General features: G+C 47.6%; 1 protein-coding gene and 1 long non-coding RNA gene across 5 annotated transcripts; one reads left to right on the top strand and one right to left on the bottom strand.

Moving 5' to 3' along the window:
- Window positions 1-451: 451 nt before the first annotated feature.
- Kif22 (kinesin family member 22) lies at window positions 452-13,971 on the bottom strand. Of its 4 annotated transcripts, none has more exons than XM_047532715.1 (14): window positions 13,857-13,971; window positions 7,716-7,911; window positions 6,138-6,265; window positions 5,897-6,051; window positions 5,498-5,707; window positions 5,185-5,415; window positions 4,918-5,071; window positions 4,677-4,812; window positions 2,874-3,042; window positions 2,260-2,428; window positions 1,772-1,884; window positions 865-1,077; window positions 714-773; window positions 452-585 (listed from the first exon to the last, which is right to left on the bottom strand). In XM_047532715.1, exons 1-14 carry the CDS (start codon window positions 13,912-13,914, stop codon window positions 538-540), a joined length of 2,040 nt encoding a protein of 679 aa, XP_047388671.1. In that variant the 5' UTR covers window positions 13,915-13,971; the 3' UTR covers window positions 452-537. The 4 variants fall into 4 exon arrangements, with proteins under 4 accessions (XP_047388671.1, XP_047388673.1, XP_047388672.1 ...); XM_047532717.1 differs by having other exon boundaries at window positions 1,817-1,884; XM_047532716.1 differs by lacking the exon at window positions 13,857-13,971 and adding an exon at window positions 12,438-12,492.
- A 64-nt stretch (window positions 13,972-14,035) lies between these two features.
- Window positions 14,036-22,606, top strand: LOC124969792 (uncharacterized). Its single transcript, XR_007106036.1, has 3 exons — window positions 14,036-14,248; window positions 14,837-15,027; window positions 19,602-22,606. It is a non-coding gene; the product is annotated as an uncharacterized LOC124969792 (long non-coding RNA).
- Window positions 22,607-24,219: the final 1,613 nt, after the last annotated feature.

Here is a 24,219-nt window from a genome sequence, read left to right as displayed (position 1 = left end):
AGACCCCTGAGACGGCTGCTGATTGGCTGACGATGGCGCAGGTGGTGGGTGCGCGGGAGACAGGGCGGCTTCTCTTCTCTTCCCCCCCTTCAACGATTGCACCCCCCCACCTCCCTCCGCCAGCGGCCGTTATCTCGCGCGCACGCGCACAGAACACCGCTGTCGTTGCTGAGCGGGAGAATAGGGGAGCGCGCGCCGGGGGTACGGATGGGGCGGAGCCAACTTAGGCGCGCGCCCGTCTAACGGTCGGCGTCCTCCAATTTTCGCGTCAGCTTTTTGTTTCTTTTCGGCCACCGTCCTCTCCCCTCCCCATTCCAGCGGTTTATTTACAAGCCTGTCCTGGTTCGTGGTTTCCCGAAGATGGCGTCTAAAGAAGTTTCCCCGCACAGCTCCTGGCCGACCCCAAGGGCAATTACACCTCTGGCCCCGCCCCCAAAAAACCAGACTGAAGCACGGGAGGAAAAACTGTATTTACAACACGCGGTGATACAAGGACTCAAAAATACATATATAAAAGGCAGCGCGAGGAGTTGGCAGTCAGGAGGGACCACAGCGCTGGCCCGCGGCCAGGCCCAGGATGTTCGCCTGCAACACATGAAAGAAGGGGAGAGCAACGTTAGAGCTGGGGGCAGGGTAGAGGCCAGGGAGAGCGAGTGTGTGTGTGTGTGTGTGTGTGTGTGTGTGTGTGTGTACACGTGTGCGCGCGAGATTACCTTTAGGAATGACTCCATCTGTTTCCCGGAGATGCCCTCCACACGTTCCAGGTCCTCCACCTGGCAGGAAGGTAGCGATGGGGGAAGGGGACTGGGGGCGAAGGCCCACCTTGCCCCACCCCCAACCCGGCTGCCCACCCAGGGTTGTTACCTGGGTAAAGGGGCCATGGAGCTCCCTCCAGCCTACGATAAGCTGGGCCTTCTTCTGGCCAATGCGCTGCAGGGTCCGCAGATCCCGGGCTGAACCTTCATTCAGCAGATCAAGTATTTTTTGGCGCCCATGGGCCAGTAACTCTGGGCTGATCTGTAGCTCCCAGCAGTCCTCAGCCTTCTCCTCAGGCTCTGAGGCATCCAAGGACTCCAGCTATGTGAGGCAAAGGGAGGTGAGTGACAGAAACAGCAGCAAAGCGCTTTGGACAACTCTGCCAAGACTAGCAGCAGCTACCTCCCCGCCCTCTCCAGCCTCTTCCCTCCTGTCAAATGTGTGACCAAAAATCCTTCCCTCTAAACTAGTTCTTATTTTAGTCAATTTATAGAAGAGGTGATACTAGTACCTTTCTCAGCATTCTGATGATTAATGAATGTAAAGCACAAGGCAAACGCTTAAACCTCTCAAAAGAATGCTTTTCTCCTGGGAGAGTGCACAGGAGAAAGCCATAAATAAGCACCTCCTGAAAGTCCTAAGTTTTGGGGTAGTTCTAGTGTTTGATTTTGGACACAGGAGCTTGTGTGTGTTTAAGATTCTTGAGTGCTTATGTCATATTTCTCTTAGTGGGCTCTTAAGTTTGCGGAGGGCCTAAGCAAGCAAGGCTACACACTCACTGCATGTAGTCAGCTGCTGATTGAGGGAGGGAGCCAGCTGGAAGGAAGGAAACTTGACAGGTGGCAAATAACCAACATGCTAGGGACATGCACATTGTTGCATTTCACTCTAAATGCCTTAGCAGGCACCATCACCAGACACAGGGTGAGCAAGCTGGAAGACTTAAAATCAGGTATCAGCCAGGATGTATGATTTCAAGGCCAGTGCCCTGCCCCTAGAGCTCACTGCCCCTTACCTCTGTTAGATTTGATGTGCATCTTAAATCTCCAGCTAGTCTCACCTTTCTCTTTCGGCCCTTCTTCTTCAGGATATGGATCTCAGTACTTGGGGATGCTGCCTGCTCCTGAACTGAAAGCAGGAATTGTCAACTGGAGTTAGGGCAGAGGCCACTTTCCCCCTCCTCCCTGAAAGCCACTTGGTTCTTCCATCCAATTCCCCAGTCCCCTTCCACCCTGAGTTAACCATTTGCGTGACCACATGACCTTTCTTATATCTGTATTCAGAAGTAATCTCAGTTGTCTTGCATTATAATATCAATCATATGCTTATCTCTCTACCACCGTACTAAACACCTAAAGGCATGGCACCCAGCACTGCTTCAGATCTCAACCCTCCCTGGAGCCAGTATATGCTGGGAGGACATGAATGACATGATGGCTACTCCTACCCTTCCTTACAGGAGCTCAGTTATCTGGGCCCTGTTGGTCCCCAGATCCAACTTACTGAGTTGTAGGGGCATCACCACAGCCTTTTTCAGGGGTTTTGCTGCTGTGACTGTGCGACGGGGCAGGGGTCGGAGCATTGTGAGTGAGAAGTTCTCCTTCTCCTTTGGGTCCGAGGCCTCCTGAGCCAGGACCTTGGCCTCCAGTTCTTTTTGCTTCATCTTAAGCCTCTGTTGGAAAGGTTCAGGAAGATATGACCCAGATCCCATCCCAGAGCAGCAAATTAGGAACAGGAACTTGAAACAGGGAGAAGCTACCATGACACAGGTAAGACCTAAAATAACTAAGGGCTTTTGAATGATTAAGGGGCTACCAAGAGGTGGAACGCGACTATTTGTAAATACAGAAGAAAAGACTGTTCAAATAGAGTTGAGCTGGGTTTTAGGAAATACAATGCAAAATTTATTTGGAATATTTTCCTCTTACCTCCTCACATCTCATCTCAGTTGTTTTTCAAAGTTCAGTCATATTAAGGGCATTCAAGCACAAGTCTGAGAGCTTTCAGTACAGGGTGAAAACTGGACTGTAGTCTAGCCTGAGTGTCTTTCCCTGTCTGGAGATACTGGGATCACTTCTCAAGACCAGTAAGAACCCTAGCCCACCTCCAACACTTACCTCAATCTCCAGCTCCTTCTCCTCCACTGTCTTAATAAGCACCATCCGCTCTCGTCTCGGGGTATTCAGCAGAGGGGTGCCCTGGGTCCCCTGGGAACCCAGCAGGCGGTCCAAGCTCAGGAGGCGTTCCAGCATGGCTGGGTCCATGCTGCTTAGCTTCTGAAGGGGGCTGAGCAGACAAAGAAGTTACTCCCCTTCTCCCTCCTCTCATCACCTTTTGTTGCTCAATTTGGTGTATCTATGATTTCAGAATCCTAAATAAGTGATCCAGCCTCTCTATTATATTTTAGGCTAAGTAACCTCTAAGAACACAAGTGCCAGGTATTAGAAATCTGTGACAGTGCCCTGCCCTGGAGAAACTCACTGTCTAATAAGTAAAGAGATCATAATGAGTGACAGCAAGGGCTCTGGAGGAGGTCATCTTTAGCAGGGCTAGGAGAGCCACTGAAAACCTGAAATGCCAAGCCTTTAACCTGTGGGCAGTGGGAAAGGCCTGTCTTAAGTACTGGCTGTGTTCAGTAATGTCTATCATTCATTCCTTCTGCCTGGAACATCACCCCTCATCTCTCTGATCTCAGTTATCTTTCAAAGTTAGTCTGAAGCTGCCTTTCCTATTATGTTCAGAGTAACTGTGCATCTTCTTTGCTACACTAAGAACTAGCTCATCAAGGACAGGGACAATATCCTGTTCTTAATGTGCAAGTCCTTAGAAGACTAGATCAGAATACACGGGGGCAAACTAAAAGTCATTTCTTCCTTGTTTGCTCTCACAGAACTAGCAACTTATTCTCTCTATACTACCTATCTGACATCACATGCTAACATTCCAATCTTACCCCTCCTGAAAAATGAAACCTCAGGGTCTGAGTATGATGGGCTCCCCTTATCAGACTATCTATTTGATAAGAGAACCCTCCTGTTTATATAATACAAATGTGTAAGTTTCTCTAATTTAAAGTTTGTGCACATAGGAGAGGGAACTGCTAACATATGGCTTGGGAAAGACAAGATTGAGAGATGGGGTCATGAATAAGCAAGCACCTTTTGTATATGGCATCCTCCTCAACTATTACTGCCCCCTGAGGTGTCCAGTGATCCTTGGCATTCTTAGGTCACCTCTGTTCAGTAGTCTTAGCACTTATATAGTGGCTTTATGTGGCCAGGGGTAAAATAAGGGCAAAGTGGCTCCTTGGGGTCAGGGAAGGTCAAGTGGTCAGGGAAAATCCAAGACCACTGAACAGAAGTGATCTGAGAATTAGTATATACTGGGCATGAGATGGGACAATCAAAAATGGGGAGGGAGGAAGGATTTGTTGAGATTAAGGGTAGACAGCAGCTAGCTCCTTAGAATCCTGGAGAGGCTGGCCCCTAACACAGACTGAGAAGTCACAAGTGAGGCATCTGTCTTCATCTCTTCCTTGACTCCTTTGCTTTGCTATCACCTCTGAACCTGAAAGATCTCAGATTATTCTTGAACCAAAAGCAAACTGCTCATCCTTGAAACAGCTGCCCCCAAATTTGAAGTTTTGCCAAAGGTGTGTAAAGGAACTGGAAAATGGAAAGGGAGGAGGCCGTAAGCCCAACAAAGAGGCTTCCATATATCTCCAAGGCAGTGGCACTGAGAACAAACTGATCTTAGCACTTCAGTATTTCAACAGAGTAGGATTTTGAGTGAATTCACTGGGTGAAGAACAAGTTCACAGAGGTCTTTGCTCAAGGATCTGACAAGATAAACCCACTGTTATTCTGTAGCTCACTGAGATCTAGCAGGAATGGGGATACACCCAGGGTACCACTTCTCACCTGAGTTTCTGGGAGGCAGAGACTGGAGCTGCTGTGGGCTCAGGGCTTCCAATCTCCTCTTCTTCAGAACCTTGGGCTTTCTTCACCTCTGATGGGCCTAGCAGTTCTTTTTGTGATAGCTTAACAGGTGCCAAGACTAAAAGATTGGGGCAAAGTATATGGGGGGTGGTGAAGGGTGGCTTCAGCAAACTCCCCCAACTGCCAAGACCTGGCCTTTCCACTTGCTTCCCCTAGTTCTCACCATGAAGCTGCAAGCTCTCATTGGTGAAAGGCCGGTTGATCACCTCCTTGGACCTAGCAGCAAAGTTGAGTGCAGAGACTGTATCTAGGTAGAAGCGTCTCTCGGGGGCAATGTTGGCAATGAGGATGCTGTGGGCAGAGCCACCCAGAGAGTCCTGACAGATGGGAATTGGAGTGGATGGGTCAGAATGTTAGCCTTCCCAACCACTATTCTCTCAACCCCCAGCAAGCCTAAGAACCTCCTTTCCTGGCCCTTTCTGGGTCTGACCTGCAGTAAGCGAGTGAGCTTGCTGTCCCTGTAGGGTACACGAGGGAGGCCCTGGTTCAGCGCATCCACCACCTTGCCCAGTACAAACAGGGAGGTGTTGATGGCTCCACTCTCCTTGAGCCGGAGACCCTGGTTTCCTGTGCGCCGGTTGTCCTCTGAGCCAGCCAAATCAATCAGGTAGAGTTTTCCCTCCCGCTGCCGAAATGGGGCCAGACGTTCCCGCTGATCCACCTGAAGGGGAAGAGTAAGGGCACTAGGCTTAGTTCAGACTCCCAGGGCTTGCCAGGGCTTCCCCTTTGCCAATGGGTCTCACCTTAACCAGGAGCACTGCATGACTACGGGAGGAGCGCTGGTTGAGCCGGGTGGCTCCTACAGTCCGATTTCCACTGGCTGGCAAGAAGTGCCGCTCAAAATCAGCAAAGCTAGTGATGGGTTTTTGTGTGAGGCCTGGAATCAGGATGTTTCCTCTACAGTCTTCTCGGATCACCAGGTCTCCTGATGCAGGGTCCAAGAGGTCTAATACCTAAGGAGTAACAGGTAGGGCCAATTCTCCGTGCATAGTCTGCTAATTTCCTAGGGACCAGTCTCTTTTTCTCTATTGGATTCTCAAAAAGTTGTACAATCTGCTACCCTTACCTCAGTAGAGCTTCATGTTCTAGAACCCTGTCTTGGCTCTTTGTTTCTTCCCTCCCCAACCAGAGATGAGCCTCACCTTTTCCTGGTAGATCTCTAAATACGACATAGTAACAGAGAGGGCCCATGGCCGGCCCTCAGCACCCTCCTCCCTTGTCATCTGTAGGAGGTCCATGAGAGCCCGGGGAATCACTCCAGGTTGCTCTGGGCTACCCAGCATTGTGTGTGTCTTCCCTGGAGAAACAGTGGAGAAAGCTATGAGGTTTTCCTATTTCCTTAGCCCTTTCTGAACCATAGTTGTTCCCTTCTGGCTCCCTTACCTGCCCCAGTAGGCCCATAGGCAAGCACACTGGCATTCTGTCCTTCTAGCAAGTGCCTCAGGATGGGCTGCACAGAGCCTGCATAGATGTCCTGCTGAGAGCTCCTCTCCCCATAGAAGGCATCAAACCTGTAGGTAGGAAGGATTTTTAGCTGGGCATTCTGATAACACCCAGACCCAGAGCACACTGATTTTAGATTAAAAGAAAATCTCTATCCCTTTTTTCTGGTTCAAAGACCTTAAAAGCATCCACTGAACAGCTCCTTTGTCCCAGTCTCTGCATTGGTGTTAGGAAAACTGAAATAAATCTGATGTTGCTGCTCTTGGAATTTTGCAATCTAGTGGGATAGACAAATTAATACCCATACTTTGCTATGAAACAGAAAACAAAAATAAGATCATAATAGGAGTTAGTTAATTCTGCTGGAGAATGATTTTGCCAGAAGAGAAAGAAAGAAATTTGCCAGGCATGGTGGTACAGGCCTGTAATCCCAACAGCTTGGGAGGCTGAGGCAGGAGGATCACAGGTTCAAAGTTAGCCTCAGCAACTTAGCAAGGTTGTAAGCAACTTGGTGAGACCCTGTCCCAAAATGAAAAAAAATTTTTAAAAGGGCTGGGGATGTGGCTCAATGGTTGAGCACACTTGGGTCCAATTCCTGCTACAAAAAAATTTAAAAATTAAGTATAAAGAATAGCACATAGATAAGACATTATGTGAAAGGGCTCAGCTTCCCAATCTGTTTCATATGGCAGCACATACAGAATAGTATTTTGTGGGAGTAGCTAAGAGGATGCTCAACACACCTGTAGCTCATTCACTACACCCTGGCAGAGAGGCTGTGACTTAGGCTACAACAGGGAAATTAGTACATGTTGACAGGATAAGGCTGCAAAGAAACTTAAGCCAGATTATTAAGGGGCTAGAATAGGAGCCAGCAAACTTCTGTAACGAGCCAGACAGTAAATATTTTAGGCTTCATGGGCCATGTGGTTCCATTCAGTCACTTAACTCTGTGACTACTATCCAAAGCAGCTATGGACAATATGTAAACAAGTGATATAATTTTATTTATTTACATAAAGACTCCTTGTTAGATCTGACCTGCAGCCTTGCCACCCCCAGCCTAGAATAACAGGCCAAGGAGTTTGAACTTTGAATCCCCAATGGAATCTTCAAGTAGTTGCCTTTATGAGTTCCATTCCCAAAATCTGGGTGATCCCCTCTGACACTGCCCAGCTGTAGCCTGGGTTGGCTGGCTGGTCTATATTTTCCTATCCTTCCATATGTCCCCCAAACGCTTCTTGAGGATCCCCTGCTTCCCTTTGCTGTTTCTTCCTCCATTTGTGCCAGTTTCCCCCATAAGATTGAATAGTAATGTGTGTCAGATTCAGCCTCTAGTCTTTCCTACAAAGGACTTGTCAGCATGTGCATCCATGAACATTTCCTGAATAAACAAATGAAGGTTTAGGGAACAAAGCTGTACTGAGGGAGCAGGATCCTAGGGACACAGATCTAAGAAACTGAAAAGGAAAGTGATATGAGCAGGCCTAGGAGAGGAAGGAGTAGCCTGAAACTTACTGGTATTTTAGAGTCTCCTGGTAGTTTCTCCAGTTGGCAACCTCAAGAGAGCAGCTATCTATGCCTCGCACACAGGGGGGTTCACTTGTTCCAGAAGTTCCATCCACAAACGGCCTCAGCCGCACAGCCACCCTTACTCGAGCTGGAGGCGGGCGCCGGCCAGACCCCACCTTGCTTAGCCGACAGCGACCAGCTCCTGGAGAAGAGAAGGTATGGGCATAAAGTATGGTGGTAGCACAGAGGAAACAGGGACCAACTTTGCTGGGAGGCCCAGGGGCCACAGGTCACTAAGGGGAAAACTCTTTCCATGCTTGGTTGTGCTGTGGGTGCCCTCCTACCTCTGCAAGCCTAGGCCGAATTCCTACCTTCTCTGCAAGTTCACTGGGGTACAGAGGCTTCTCAAGCTGTACTGTGTATATAAATAACCTGGGATTACCTTGTTAAAATTCAAATTTGTCTTGAGTCCATAGGGTGATGCCTGAGACTTTGCATTTCTTATTCTTTTTTTCTGAAGTGCTGGGGATCAAACCTGAGATTTTATATTTCTAAAGAACTCCTGGACACTCTGCTGTTGGGGCTTATTTTGAATTGTCAAGGTATAGTAGTACTATACTAAGTACTTCATAGAGTTGTTCTGAGGAATAACACTTAATATCTGGGCTGGGGCTAGGGATATAGCTCAGTACCTCCAGTACTGGGGAAAAATTAAAAAAAAAAAAAAAAAAAAAAAAGGCAACATCTGATCCCGCTTAAAACCAGACAGTAGTTTTAAGTTGTTTGTACTTTTTTTTGTATTGGGAATCTAACCCAGAAGCACTTAATCATTAAGCTATACCCCTAGCCCTTTTTATTTTTTGAGACAGGTCTCACTAAGTTGCTGAGGCTGGCCTTGAACTGGCAATCCTCCTGCTTTAACCTCAGTGGATAGGATTACAGGAATGTGACACTGTGCCCGGCTATGCCTCTATTTCTTATCTGAGGTTATAATATCCTTACACATCCCCCTAAACAATTAATAGTGGTTTTCTCCTGATGGAGGATTATGTGGGCTTATTTTTTTATGGTGCTCTGTAATGCTGTAACAGTGACATTTTAAAAAAATAACAGTGTGGATGTTTTTGTTTGGAAGGAATTAGGTTGAAGAACAGCCCCTTGTCCCTTTCTGCCCTAGTTTTCTGCAAAAGGTACTGACATATAATTCTTCTTTCTCATAAGCTTTTTGTTAGTTTTCTTCTGATGATTAAATCTAAGTCATTTGAGAAAAAAATAGCAACTATGAATTATTTTTATCATTAGAAAATACAGTGGCAGGGCTGGGGATATAGCTCAGTTGGTAGAGTGCCTGCCTAGCATGCACAAGGTCCTGGTTCAATTCCCAGCACCACCAAAAAAAAAAAAAAAAAAAAATCCTGTTTTTGTTGGGATTAAGTGAGGTAAAAAAAAACATCTGAGGAGGGCATTATTCTATTTTATGTTGGAAGATAGAATACTAAAGCTGATTGCTAATAGTAGGATTCGAACCTAGATCCCTTTACTCCCAAAATTCTGTTTTTAACAAGGATGCTGTATTGCCTCCTTTTTATGTACTAATGTGGAAAGCTCTTGGCAACTCTGAATTTCTCTTCCTTGCTGGTGGCAGCAGCTGGTTGCTGGGAGTCAGAGGCCTCATAGAGGTCAAAAGAATGGTTGGTGTATGAAGTCATCAGAGAAACAGCAAGACAAAAAGGCAGACACATTGCCCCTGGAAAAAATCTTATACATAAGTAGGCATGCCCATAAGTAGAGGGCCTGTTTGAAAAACTGGGCCTGTTTCTTCATCTGACAAATGGGGTCAGTAACTCCATTTCCACTGTATGGTTCACAAACCACTTGGCTTTCTAGTCTTCATTTGTTCCTCATGGCAGTCCTGAAAGTTGGGAGCCAACTGGTAAAAACCTGCAATTGCATGTGTGTAGATAGAAAATTGAGGTGCAGAGAGCTTTACTGTCTTGTCAAAAATGTGTGCAGGAGCCTCCTCTCTTTTTTCCAGTGTGTTTTGAGAGAACAAAGAGGAAAGCTATAAATACTTAGGGAAGCTCAGTGATCCATACAAGAGGAGGTCAAGTCTACAATGAGGAAGAGTATAGATTTTAATCAGACAGCTGTGTTTAAATTCCAGTTCTGGGCTGGGGAGATAGCTCAGTTGGTAGAGTGCTTGTTTTGCAAGCACAAGGCCCTGGGTTCGATCCCCAGCACCGAAATAAATAAATAAATAAATAAATAAATAAATAAATAAATAAATTCCAGTTCTGGCCAGGTGCAGTGGAATCCCAGCTACTCAGGAAGATTACAATTTTACAAAGATTTTACAAGATTACAAATTTGAGGATAGCCTGGTGTAACTTGGTGAGACCTGGTCTCAAAATAAAAAGAGCTGGGGATGTAACTCAGTGGCAGAGTACCCTTAGGTTCAATCCCCAATGCCATTAAGAAAACTAACAAGAAAACAGAGGTGGGGGTGGGCCTTGTAAAGATGTTATGAGGATTTGAAGGAATTACTACAAAATGCCAGCACAGTGACTAGCATATAGTAGGGAGAGTCATTATTCAAGATAAAATGACTTGGGTTCAACAAATTGAATATCCTAGAGAGATGATTTTCCATTTCTGTGCCTCAATTTCCTTAACCATATAATGAGAATAAATTAAAAATACCTACTCATTGGGTTGTTAGGGGAGTAAAATATTTCATGTAAAAGTACTTAAAACAGCATCTGGTACTTGATAAAAAGCTCAGTTGTCTTATTGTATATTCATCCCCATTTTCCACATAAGGAAATCTCAGAATAGAGGGATTAATCTACTTGCCCATGTTCAACAGCTAGCAAGTAACAGCTTCAAATGACGGTCTAACTTCAAAGTCTGTATGTGAATCCCTCCTCAGCCCCTTCCATCTTTGTATCCCTGTTGCACCTGGAGTCAGAGACAAGTTCTATCCATTAGCTGTGTAATCTTGGAAAGGTTACTTAACCACCCAAACTTCAATTTCTCTTTATAAAAATAACAGTATATATTCCACATAAGATCGATTCAAAGTAATAATGTACATATTTAGCAAAGTGCCTAGCAGCAAATACTCAGTAAAAATTAGCTATCATTATTATGATTATCATACTCTCTTACTACTCACACTTCAACCCCTGCAACTTGCTTCTGCCCTTATTATTCAGCGGGGTCACCAATAACCTCTCTACAAGATCCAGTAGATACACTCAGTACCAATCCTATCTGACTTCCCAGCAGTATTCAACACTCTTGGGAGACACACTATTTTCCTTTACCATGCTATCCACTCCTCAGGTTGTCTTACTAGCTCTCAGTTTGCTCCTTAGTCATTCTTCAATATTTATCCTCTCTCTAGACCAGGGTCTCTTGACTTCCTCCCCACTGACTTCTTGGGCTAGATAATTCTTTGTTGTGGAGCTGTCCTGTGCATTTTAGGCTGGGACCTACTCAGTAGGTCCCAGTAGCATTCTGTACCTCCACTCTGTTCAATGGGGGACAAAAGTGCCCCACAGTTGAAACCATTCCAGATAAGTTCATGGGCATGACCACCTGCTCTGTTGAGTTCAGTTGTCTTCTTAAAGTTGATGACTTCTACTCAGCACTTCTACACCAGGGCACTCTTTTGAACTATAGATTCATATTCTAAGATGCTATCCTGACATCTCTTAGATAGGTACTCAAACTCCTCCTGTCTTAAACTGAATCCATCCCATCTTTCTGCAGCCTTCTCATCTGCTCTGTAACACACGAATAGCACAGATCCTAAAGATGGGAATCAACTTTACCTTCTTTCTTAACATCAGTTAATGATTAATATATGTCAATTCTTTTTCCCTGGCTTTTGCTACTGGGGATTGAACCCTGGGGCACTTAACCACTGAGTTATATCCCTACATCTCCAGTCCTTTTTTTTTTTTTTTTTTTTTTTGGGGTGCTGGGGATCGAACCCAGGGCCTTGTGCTTACAAGGCAAGCACTCTACCGACTGAGCTATCTCCCCAGCCCCTCCAGTCCTTTTTATTTTTTTAATTTCTTTTGGTTTTTGAGAAAGGTCTCACTAAGATGCTGAGGCTGGTCTTGAACTTGCAGTCCTCCTGCCTCAGCTTCCTGAGTTGCTGGGATTACAGGTGTTCACAACCATGCCCAGCTAACATATGTCAATTTGATCTTTTTAAATATCTCTTTATTGAGTCCACTTTTCTCCATCCCACAGCACTACCTTTGCTCAAATGGTAGTCATCTCTGCAGCCTCCTACCTGGTCTTGCTGCTTCCAGTCTCACTCCTCTCCAATCAATATTCCACTCTTCCACTTCCTTTTTTGTTCTTTAAATTTTCAGCTATCCTAAATTTCCTAAAGTTTTTACAAAACATCAAGTTCTTTCACACCTTTGGGCCTTTGTCCATGCTATTCTCTCTCTCTGAAACTGCTGTTCTTCATCCCTCACTTCCAAGTGTTTGAAATATCAAATCTTGATTCTCCTCTTAAAAAGCCTTTCCCCTGTAGTCATTACTACCCCATTCAGGCTTTGCCAGGGGCACCCACTGCTCTCTTTAGCTCCTCCATCCAAGTATTTCATAGTAACTGCAGGTTTGTTGGTGAACTCTGCTAGAACAGGTTTTACCCTGCTCTCCTTTCTATTCCCAATGCCTGGCACAGAATAGGTACTCAGGAAGTACTTGCTGAACAAATTAAGATTTGATGATTTGGCTTGTTCATTTCACATTTTCTTCATTAAAATGTCTCACTGCTATCCCTGCCCCACAGCTCACAATCTAGGACAGAAGGAGAGGCACATGTTAAGAACTGCTTATAGTACAAGAATTTTTCTCTCTCATCATAAAAACAACCCTGAGATTGGCTGATGTTAATTTTCTCCTCTCCAATTCCCAAGTTTCATTCAACTTTTCTCTCCTTTATGGATGAGGAGATTGAGCCAACAGAATCTTTGGCCTTCTTTACATTATAAATAACACTTGGTGCTCTTTTCTTATAAATGCTTAGCAAACTCCTATTCAGCTGTTGAAACCCACTTCAAACATTTTTTAGTGTGACACCTATTCGGGAGGCTGAGGCAGGAGGATTACAAGTTTGAAGTCAGCTTGGGCAGCTTAGGGAGACCCTGTCTCAAAAATAAATAAGCAAAATAAATAATTGACTGAGCGTGAATACAGACCCCAATTTTACTAGTTTTGTTAATGCTGAGCAAGTCATTTAACCCACTTATGCCGCAGTTTCCTCATTTTGGAAACAAGGACAATAACAGTAACCACCTAGTAAAACTGTGTGAGCCTTAAATGATTTATAATCATAAAATGCTTACAACTGTGTCTGAAGCGCAGTAAGAGCTCAACGTGTGTTGGACACTCTCCTAAATGCCTGTTTCCCTGAAAAACAGGGGCTCATATAATTTGTTATAGTTGTTATAGTGTCCACCATAATCACTGATCAGAATTCGGTCCATAGGCAGAGAGGAGAGGCCCATGTAAACAAACACTTGCATACACGTTTCTAAATGTCCTAACAGTCTTTTTAATCCTAAAACAGCATTCACTTCCACGATTAGAGGGGAAGGAAACAGTCCTTTAATTTCCTTTTCTGTGATCTCGGCTCATTTTTTGCTGTCAGCTCACACCCACCTGCAGTCTAGTGCGAACCTCAACTAACACGTCTGCATCTCCAGGGACCTCTCCGCACCCAAACTCCATGTCCTGCACAAAAACCTTCTCAGACACCCAACCAACTCCTTCCTTTTTATCCTTAGAGTCAGAGCGTCAGAAACCCTTATTACTCAAGTAACCCCCAGGGATGGGGTCGTTGTCCTTATTTTACGGACGAAAAAACTGAAGCTCAAAAAGGAAAAAATGCACCAGTCTCAAACCAAGCAATTAGGTCGAGGTAGGGTCTCAACCTGAGTCTACTGATCTAAGCCGAGAGCAGGAAGCAGTGAGGGCCGAGGCCTGACGCTCGCAACCCCTACTCCCACTTTCTCCCTCGCCCTGTCCCTGCGCCATCCAGGACTCTCCCTGGCAACCCACGGAGCCCAGGCCAGGCTGCAGACTTTGGTACCCCGCTAGACCCTTCTCGGGTCCGTGTACCTGAGGTAGCCGCCGCCATCTCGCGTCGCCTCAGCCGAACAGAGGCCCCCGCGTCCATTCCACTCCCTCCTTCAGGCCCGCCTCTCCCATTCGAATTGCCCGGTGACCCGCCCCTCTCCTAGTATCCACCAATCACGACTACTCGCTGACGGAAGTTTCTGCTTGTGATTCGCAGCTACCCCGCCTTCTAGAGCTCAACTATGGGTCCCGCAAGTAAAAGTTTTCCCTGGCGGAGGACGCATGCGCACGCACTTCGCGCAGCCGTTAACGTCGGGCTTGCGCTCGGGTGCGCGCCCGGATGCAGAGGGCGTCTGTGTCAGTGGCTGTCGCGTGCAATGCCGACGTATCCCGGCACCACCTTCAGGCATTCGGGTTTCCCGGCGTAGATTTGTGTAAGTACAAACTTTTCGTTTCATTTTTTTCTTCCTTAACTACGAATCTTGGTACGAATCAAGTAGACAGTGATTGAAGGCACTTGATCGATTCCTCCAAAAATACCCTTGCGCTGAATACAATTTTCGCTATTTTAGTGTCAGAGAGGTGATGATAGATAAGGATGAAAAACGATAATTTTGTAAACGACGGTAGTGATCTTCACTGTGTACTTTTTATTGCCTCAAAAGTTGTTTCACCTGTGTGGTGAGGTTGGTTTTGTTAATTGTGGGACTTTGGTGGGAGTTAATGGTGCTGCGATATCCGGTCAGTTTTATAGATATGGACCACTCTGGGTTCTGGACAGTCACATTGTATTCATCTCTAGCTGAGCCCAAGTATAAGGTCACACCCCCGCCCCCTGCCAACATGGCGCTGGCCAAGCTATCTTCCTGATTTTATTCCCCGCTGCGAACCTGCAGCAAATAAGCCCTTGCCACCCCCTTCTGGGACCTCAGCAATAGGGCCCCGTCCAATCAACTGCCACCCCGCCTCTCTCCCTGAACTATTAGCTCTTCCCAGCCCTATAAAAGAGCATGTATTTTCAGAATAAAGCGGAACTTCTCCGGTGATTTGTTTTGGACGGTGGCTCTGTGCGCTTCTTTCATTGGTGCCGAAACCCGGGAGGGAGATCCCTCCTCATTTGAGGACCCCCTCCATCCACCCAGCCAAAGCTTCTCGCCCTCCTCCACCTTCTCCAGCGCTGGCTACCCTCCAACCATCACCGGCCAACTGTTAGGTGAGTCACCCTTTGAGAGGCGACCACCCTTAATCAGACTACCGCGGGACTTTGGTGGTGATCGTCTGGCAAACCCCGACGTCTGGTTATACGGGGAGACCACACCCCACCTCGGCCTTCACGACCTCGGTGGACTCTTAGGTGCCTCTTTCCTCGCCTCAGTTGGTCGGGAGGGAACAACAGACCCCTTCCTCTTCTCTCGATCTTTCTCTCTTCTCTCCTCTCCTCTCCCACGCCGCCTGGCAAAATCCTGGCGCTAGGTACTCCGTGACCTCCGGCATTTCGCCCTGGCAGGGAAAATCTCGGGTGACACCCTGACTTTTCCCTTGCCACCGACTCTATCAAGTCCCGTGAATGGTTTCGCTCGTTGGGGATGCCTGAATGAGTCGCCATTCACTTCCCCCAGTCCGGAGATCTCTCTCTCTCTCCCTCCCCCCCTCCTTCTCCCTCCCTCCCTCTCTCCCTCCCTCTCTCCCTCCCTCTCCCACTCCTCTGCCTCTCATCTCCCTCACTTCCTCTCCTCTGTAAACAATGGGGGCCTCTTCTTCCCTCCCAAACGACTCCCCCTTAAAATGCCTACTCTCCAACTTGGCTGGTCTCTCACTCACTCCAGATATTAAACCTAAAACCTCATTAAATTCTGCACCCAAGATTGGCCGTCGTACCTATTAGACAATCTTAGGCGGTGGCCTCCCGAAGGCTCCTTTGACCCCCAAATTCTCCAGGATCTTTTCAATTACTGCCAGCGCTGGAAAAAGTGGAAGGAGATCCCCTATGTTGAAGCCTTTACCCTCCTCCGTTCTCACCCCAATCTCTGTTCTTCCTGCAGCCCTCATCAGGTTCTCCTCGCCTGCAAACCCTCCCCTACTGCCGAGCCTACCACCTCCTCTTTTGATCCATGGAGAACCACCCCCCTACCGCCCACCTCCCTCTGTCCCTTCCTTTCCTTCACCATCCTCTCCTGAGTCCTCTTCACCATCACCCTCCCCTGCCCCTAACTCCTTCAGCCCTCCAGCCACTAGGTTGTGCTCCCAAACCACCCATTCCCATGTCCTGGCACCCCTTCGAGAGGTCGCTGGACCCGAAGGGGTTATTTGGGTTCATGTTCCATTTTCCATGACTGATCTCACCCAGCTTGAGAAGAGATTGGGCTCTTTCATGACTGATCCCACTAAATATATTCGGGAATTCCAGTGGGTCCTCTAGGCTTACAGTCTCACCCACCATGACATCTACATGCTTCTAGCCAATACCCTTCTTCCTGAAGAACGTAGGCAGGTATGGGAATTAGCCCAAGCCCATGCAGATGACACCCATCGTGTTAATCCTAACCATCCCACCGTCCCCCATGCGGTTCCTGAACAGGACCCAGAGTGGGACTCTAACACCGCAGCTGGAGTGCAGCTGAGAAATCAGTTTGCTACCTGCATAGTTGCTGGCCTTAAGAAGGCTGCCCGTAAGGCAGTTAATTTCCAAAAAATCCAGGAAATAATGCAGAAAAAAGATGAAACCCCTTCTGAGTATTTAGATCATCTCACTAAGGCTCTCCAACAATATACCAACTTAGATCCCGAGACCCCCGATGGTACACACGTCCTTATGACTTATTTTCTTATTTAGCCCTGACATTAAGGCTAGATTAAAAACACTTGAACAAGGGCCTGCAACACCTCAGTTTGAAATTCTGGCTATGGCTTTCAAGGTCTTCCATAACCGTGATGAGGAAACTGAACGCTGCAAATACCAGAGATATGAAAAGGCAGACCATAGTAAGTTTCAGATGCTCGCTCAGGTCCTTCAAGGGACCCCCCAGACTCGGCGCCAACATCATCCACAAAGTAAAAATCCTCGAGGTGCCTGCTTCAAATGTGGAAAAGAAGGCCACTGGGCGAAAGCATGTCCCACCCCAAGGACCCCTATTACCCCTTGCCTGAAATGCCAACAAATGGGTAACTGGGGATCAGATTGTCCCACCTCCCGAAGGGGAGCTGCGGCCAGGAACCCTAACGCTGATCTCCTGGGCCTGGCACACAACGATTGACGGGCCTTGGGTTCTCCTCCTACCCATTCTCTCTATAACACCCCCATATTAGCGGTTAAGAAACCTAATGGTACCTACCGGTTGGTACAAGACTTTCACCTCATTAATTCCTCTGTTATTCCTATCCACCCCCTGGTCCCTAAACCGTTACACTCTTCTTTCCCAGATCCCGGCCACCTCTACCCATTTCTGTTATTGATTTAAAAGATGCCTTTTTCTCTATTCCCCTTGCACCTAAATCCCAAGACATTTTTGCATTCACCTGGACTGACCCAAAAACCAGACACACTCACATGGACTGTCCTTCCTCAGGGTTTTAGGGATAGTCCCCATATCTTTGGGCAGGTTTTGGCAGTGGACCTGGAAGGCTTCCACTCAGCCTGCCCCTCCACCCTCCTTCAGTATGTAGATGATCTCCTCCTCTGTAGCCACTACTTTCAACCGCTGGACGGCCTTTTCAGACGCTCAAACAAGCGCTCCTTTGAGCTCCGGCCCTTCACTTGCCTAATTTATCCAAACCATTTCTCTTGTATGTTCATGAAAAGGGAGGCCAAGGTTTGGGGGTCTTAGGACGAGAGTATGGCCCCACTTTCGCTCCAGTAGCCTATCTTTCTAAACAGCTAGATCCCACCATTAGAGGGTGGGTACCTTGCCTGCGAGCCCTAGCTGCCAGCCAGGTCCTCCAGAAGGAAGCTCATAAGCTGACCTTTGGATCCCCTCTTACCATTCTTTCGCTACACCACCTGAAGGACCTGCTAACCTACAAGGGACTCCAGTCACTTCTCCCCTCTAGGGTGCTTTCCTTACTTGTGTCTTTTCTCCAGAATCCGGTGGTATCCTTTAAACCTTGCCCTCCATTAAACCCTGCCTCTCTGCTCCCGACCTCCCCTCCCCCGGCTGATTTCCCCATACACAATTGTACAGAAACCTTAGAAACCTTTTTACCCTGTCCCACTTCAATCTCCAAAGGCCCTTTGCCACATCCCAACCTTATTTGGTTTGCGGATGGTAGTTCAATCATGCACGATGGCACACGGAGAGCGAGATACACTGTCGTCTCCCATTCAACAATAGAAGCCAACTCTCTCCCATCAAACTCTACTAACCAACAGGCCGAACTTCTGGCAGCTATTTGAGCCTGTGAATTGGCAGCAAAGCCAACTCTCTCCCATCAAACTCTACTAACCAACAGGCCGAACTTCTGGCAGCTATTCGAGCCTGTGAATTGGCAGCAGGGAAAGCTCTATCCCTCTACACAGATTCTAAATATGTTTTTCACACTTTGCTGTCCCATGCTGCCATATGGAAGGAAAGAGGACTACTAACATCCAAGGGCACTTCTGTTACCAATTCCAAACTTATTTCTCACCTACTCAGGGCTGCACAGTGCCCTCCAGGCTTGGAGTCACTCATTGCAAGGCACATGAATCTGGCTCTTCTCCCATCACAGTCGGAAACTCTAGGGCTGACCAAGCGATACAGGCAGCCACCCTCAAAACCCCGAACCCCTCCACTGTGCTCATGCTCACCCCCTCCGGTGATATGCACAAGGAAGACCATAAACACCTTTTTCACTTCATTCATTCCCTGTTCCACTATAGCCCCCAAAGCCTGTCAACCTTCCTCCAATCTTTCTTCTCCTCTTCTGCGGACAACAAAGCCCTCTTGCAACACATATCCTCAACATGTCGCATCTGCCAGCGAACCAACACCAACACACCCTTGCGACCCAAATCTTTTCCCTCTCACCAAGCCTGCGGGCACACCCCTGTGGCAGACTGGCAGATTGACTTTACAACATGCCCAGGGTTAAACACATAAAATATCTGCTGGTCTTAGTAGACACCTTCTCTGGCTGGGTCAAAGCCTTTCCTACATCCAACAAAAGAGCCTCTACAGTAGCCTCCACTCTAATGACTCCAATCATTCCTCGATTTGGAATGCCCACCTCAATCCAGCCCGACTACGGCCCGGAGTTCACCTCACAGATCACCCAGTCTCTCACTCAGGCTCTGTCCTTTCCTTGGCATTTCCATTGTCCTTATCGCCCACACGCATCAGGGAAAGTTGAAAGAACATACCGAACTCTCAAAGATATCCTTACAAAGCTCACCATGGAGTTTAGTATGGATTGGGTGAAGCTACTTCCTCTGGCCCTTCTCCGCCTGCAGGCTCTGCCAAAGAAACCCTCACTCCTTTCCCCCTTTGAGATTATGTACGGCGCCCTCTTCTTCCCCCTGGCATCTCACCAAAAGCCTGACCCCTTCCCGAGAACTATGCCCTACCCCTTCTCTTCCACCTCCGAACTAAATTATGGAAACACCAAGACTGGCTTCTCCCTGACCCCGACCTCTCCCAGAACTCCCTCCCTCTAACACCTGGTCAGTTTGTGTACTATTGTCCCCCGGGAGAGAGAGACCCCCCCCCTCAAACCAAAATGGGAGGGCCCAACTTCGGTGATCTCGTGTACTCCGACAGCTGCCAAGCTGACCCTCCCTAACAATCGGCTTACTCCATTGATTCATATTTCCAGGCTAAAGCCAGTCTCCAGTTCCCCGGGCCCTGAAGAAGTCGCCTGGAGTCTTCAGTGACACCTTCCTGCGGACCTCAAACAAAATATTCTTGCTCTCCCTCTCCTCATAACCCCTTAAAGCTTCATTTTTCCCACGTCTCCCTTCTTGAGCCAGTTCCTGAACATGATCCATGTTAGTCCAGCCCTAACCCCTATCCTCCTACCCCTTCTCCTTATGCCCCTCTTAATAACCTCCACACCTTTTGTGTGGAGATTTAAGGTGAGGCAAACATACACAGAAAAGAACGCCAAGACCACCTCTCTGGCAGCAACAGCCGACTGTCCCCTGATGGGTTGCTCTAGCGTTATTCATATCTCAATTCCCCTGACTACCAAGCTATTTCAACAGGCTACCCGCCCCTACCTTTGCTTTTTATACGATCAAACCCGAGATTACTGCAAATGGTGGCCTGACACCTATGGAGGCTGCCCATATTGGTCTTGCAGGGTTCATGATGCCTTTTTGGGACAGCTGAACATAGGCATCTTTTCCTACGATAGCAATGCCCACACCTACAATCTCACCATCAAGGACTCATGGGATCCTCGGTGGGCTTCGGGAGTAACTGCTTCCGTTTACTGTAATGGATATTCTCGCACTCCATGTGGATCCCTCCACATATCTCGGGAATATGTCTCCATAGGCACCCAGGTGTCTTAGGTATCCTCTGACATCAAGCATTCAGAAAAAATCATCACGCAGGCCTTACAAAATTCCTCCTCCTCTTCTGACTCATTTTACTCCTGGCTTCAGATACTAAAAGACACCATTGGACTCCTCAATCACATCTTTCCCACTATTAGCCGATTGTTTTCTTTGCACTTCTCTAAACCGACCTCTGCTAGCTGCGGTTCCCCTAAATGCTACAAGCTACACATTCCCTTCTCAGGAGTCTTCCATAAAACATTTTTCTCACATCCCCTTGTGGGAACCTGAGGACATCTCCTCCCACTCACCTCCCCGAACCTGCATCTACGGAACCCAAACCCAAGCTGCTCCTTCCATGACCTGTGCCATTAACATCACTCTTAACAGAGCTACTTATGCCCAACCCAGACATTTCTTTTGGTGTAACAGAAGAAGCCTCACAAATGTCCTCTTTAAGAACTTAACCTCCCCTTGTGTCCTTGTTACAATTGTTCCACTGTTAACCCTTTACAGCAGCTCAGAACTTCGGTTCCTTATGTCCCCACCCTCACGTGCTAAGCGCGCAGCTTTCCTACCCATACTGGTTGGTGTTTCATTGACCACTTCCCTTTCTGGGACGGGTCTATCAGGAGGTGCTCTTGCCCACTCCTTATGGGCTGTTGAGGATATCAACACCCAGCTGGAAAGCGCTCTCTCCTCTACTGCCTCCTCCCTTGCCTCTCTGCAAAAGCAGGTAACCTTCTTGGCCCAGGTGACTCTCTAGAATCGCCGGGCTCTGGACCTCCTTACAGCCGAAAAAGGGGGAACCTGTATATTCCTTCAAGAAGAATGTTGCTATTATATTAATGAATCCAGCCTAGTGGAACAAAATATCGTCAAATTACGTAATTTAGCAGCAGACCTACAAAGACCCCCCCCATTCCCCATTCTCCTTGTGGTTCCAGTCTCCCCTTCTAACATGGGTATGGCCCATTCTAGGACCATTATCCATCGTTTTTCTCACCTGTCTCTTTATACCCTGTATCATTAAGTTCCTTCAGAACCAAGTGGGTAAAATCTCTAACCAGGCTTTTAACCAGCTTCTCCTCAGGAATTATCAGCTACTGGCAACAGGTGAGCCCAGCGCCTCCTCTCAGGAACACCTCACTACCTGTTGAGGGAGCTGTAACCAACCTATGGACCTCCTTCCTAGTGGCCCTCCATCAGGACGCCTGGCTTATTCCACCTGTCTACCACCTAGAGGAATGGAATGAAGCAATGCAGGACCTCTGGCTACAGGGAACATTTTGTGACTTTAGTCCCCAACAGATCTTCCCTTTTTCAGCCTTGTTATGGGACTTCTTGACCATGTTCCTCCCAATTCCCGCACCCCGTCCCTGACTCCGCCCCCATCCAGCAGGAAGTAGCCGGACTGAACTACGCCCCCTTCCAATATAAAACAAGAAAGGGAGGACTATAAGGTCACCTCCCACCCCAGGTGCCAACATGGCGCTGGCCAAGCTTCTCTTCCTGATTTTACTCCTCATAACTTCTTCCCCCCCGGGGCGAACCTGCAGCATATCAGCCCTTGCCACCCTGTTCCAGGACCTCAGCAATAGGGCCCTGTCCAATCAACTGCCACCCCGCCTCTCTCCCTGAACTATTAGCTCTTCCCAGCCCTATAAAAGAGCATGCATTTTCAGAATAAAGCGGAACTTCTCCGGTGATTTGCTTTGGACAGTGGCTCCGTGCGCTTCTTTCACCAAGACCACTATATGTCTCCTTGTGTCGCATGTCTGAGCTGAGGAGACTGACTCAATGTTCCTTTCTTTATAAGTTGGCACATCGAAGTGAGCTTTAAAGCTCTACTTGGCACCCACAAAATGTTTTCTTAGGGGTTCATCAGCCTTAAGTAGTTTTCCATCTCTTCTGGAAGCTTAGCTCAGGATGATCATCCCATCAAAAATACGGTTTAGAGATCTTGCAATTCTAGTGAACAGGAAAATTACCCAGAACAGACCCAGTAGACTACAGGAGAACAGACGTTATCAGTTAAACCAGAAATGTGCCCAGAGCCAAAGTGGAAGTCACCACACAGAGATAACAGCCATTTCAGCTTCTGAAATCAGGCTTTGCCACAAGCTTCCTGCCTCGTCCTAGGTGCTTTACCAATTTTGTATCCACCTATTAGTAGCCAGTGCCACTCTGTAACCTGATCTCCTGCACTACCTTATCTCCTTGTAACCTGATCTCCTGCACTGCATTGTAACTCCACTGCTTGGGTTTCAGAATTTTCCAGTGTGTGCTCCTCGTGTCTGCCAGCATAAATAAACCCAAGTTCTTCTGATTTGAGTGTCACTTTTTTTTTTGCGGTGCTGGGGTTTGAACCCAGTGCCTTGTGTTTGTGAGGCAAGCACTCTACCAACAGAGCTATACCCCAGCCCTTCTCTTGGTTTCTTGTCAGTCTGTTTTTCCACATTTCTGGAGGCCCCAGGGAGATCCCAATGTTCTGGCCCCTTGAGCCACCAGCCAGTGGCTGGACTGCACCAGAGTAGGAAGGGACCCATGAGGCTGCATTGTACCCATAGGTATTTTGGATCCTCCTTCACCTTGGAGTTCTTACCCTCCAGGCAGCCTTGCCCCAACCAGACTGCAAGGAGAAATGGACCAACTCACTTGGCAACTCACCCAGACTCAGTAAGTCCCAGGAAAAGTCAGTCCCCAGTCAGGTACCATCCCGCCGAGTGGAAGGGAAGCTTGATCATCTCCTAGGAATCTCCGAAAGGAACTCTACAGGTCAGGGACTTCCCAAAGCTGGGAGGAAATGCAATAACCTCTGATCTGTAAATGCGCGTGTAAATGAGTGACCTGATTTGCTGTTGTCTCAGATTTGAGTTTGAGGCTCCATGGTGGAAAGCTATGGAGTCTGAGTGGGTCTGTCCTATGATTCTGTGGTGGCCCTCATACAGCTTAAGGTGGCATCTAGGCAACCCAAACCAGAGTCATGATACCTTGCCATTGATACTAAGGGCACCTAAGTTCCTTCTGAAGGCAGCCAGGCAGATATCTGGTTGGTCTCTTCTCTTGAAGGGTCACCCACCCTTGTCTGTCTTTGCACCACTGATTCAGAAGGGGAAAACACATAGGGGGGAAATAGCACTCCTGATGACCATGGGTAGAAATTCTTTGAAACTGAAGACTGACTGTATGCTTAAAAATTTCAAGAAGGGATTCTCAAGAGACTCTGGGATCAAAATGTCTCCAGGAAAATCGCACACACTATGCAAATTGAAGTGGCCCTCTGAAGACTTACTGTTAGGGCTATCTATCAAGTGTAATAGGGACCCCCAGACACCCAGATCAGTTCCCCTATATTAACTCCTGGCTTCAGATAGCCAGACCCTGCCTCCTTGAGTCTGATTCTGTGTCAAACAAAGAAAAGGGGGGGGGGACAAGCAGTTTTTGTGGCCTAGGTAAAGAAACCCAAAGACCATGAGCTGACCAAACCTGTCCAAGGGGAGCCAGAGAATAAGCCATCTGTGCCCCCACCATACATTCCTAGCATGCTGACACCACCGAGGCAACTAATGCTGCATCTCCCAGATATCCTGCTGCCTTCAGTGAGTCCCCCTCAACCTTTTTAGCAGCTTCCCAGTCCAGACAGCATCTTAAGCCTTCCCCTGGCCTGTAGCCCAGTTCCATAGCCCATGAGATGATTGCTTTGTTTATCCCAAGCACCAGCCCTTTTGACTGTGACCCTCCAGATGCCACTCCAGATCAATGCTGACAGCATGGGCCAGCCTGGGCACTCTATCCTTTATTACCAACCTTTCAGTACCACAGATCTCCTAAGCTGGAGAAACCACACATCACCCTATTCAGAGAAGTCCCGGACCATAATCAACTTCCTAGAGTCCATATTTCAGAACCACTAACCTACTTGGGGTGCTT

Source organism: Sciurus carolinensis, chromosome 18 (assembly GCF_902686445.1).
Source record: "Sciurus carolinensis chromosome 18, mSciCar1.2, whole genome shotgun sequence".
NCBI lineage: Eukaryota > Metazoa > Chordata > Mammalia > Rodentia > Sciuridae > Sciurus > Sciurus carolinensis.
This window is presented reverse-complemented; position numbering and strand designations above follow the sequence as displayed.

Excerpts from the sequence above, each read along its gene's own strand:
- Kif22 (XM_047532715.1), bottom strand. The coding sequence starts at position 13,914 with ATGGACGCGGGGGCCTCTGTTCGGCTGAGGCGACGCGAGATGGCGGCG. Across the intron at positions 7,912-13,856 it reads GATGGCGGCGGCTACCTCAG|GAGCTGGTCGCTGTCGGCTA; the intron begins GTACACGGACCC and ends TCTCTTCTCCAG. Across the intron at positions 2,429-2,873 it reads AGAAGGAGCTGGAGATTGAG|AGGCTTAAGATGAAGCAAAA; the intron begins GTAAGTGTTGGA and ends CCTTTCCAACAG.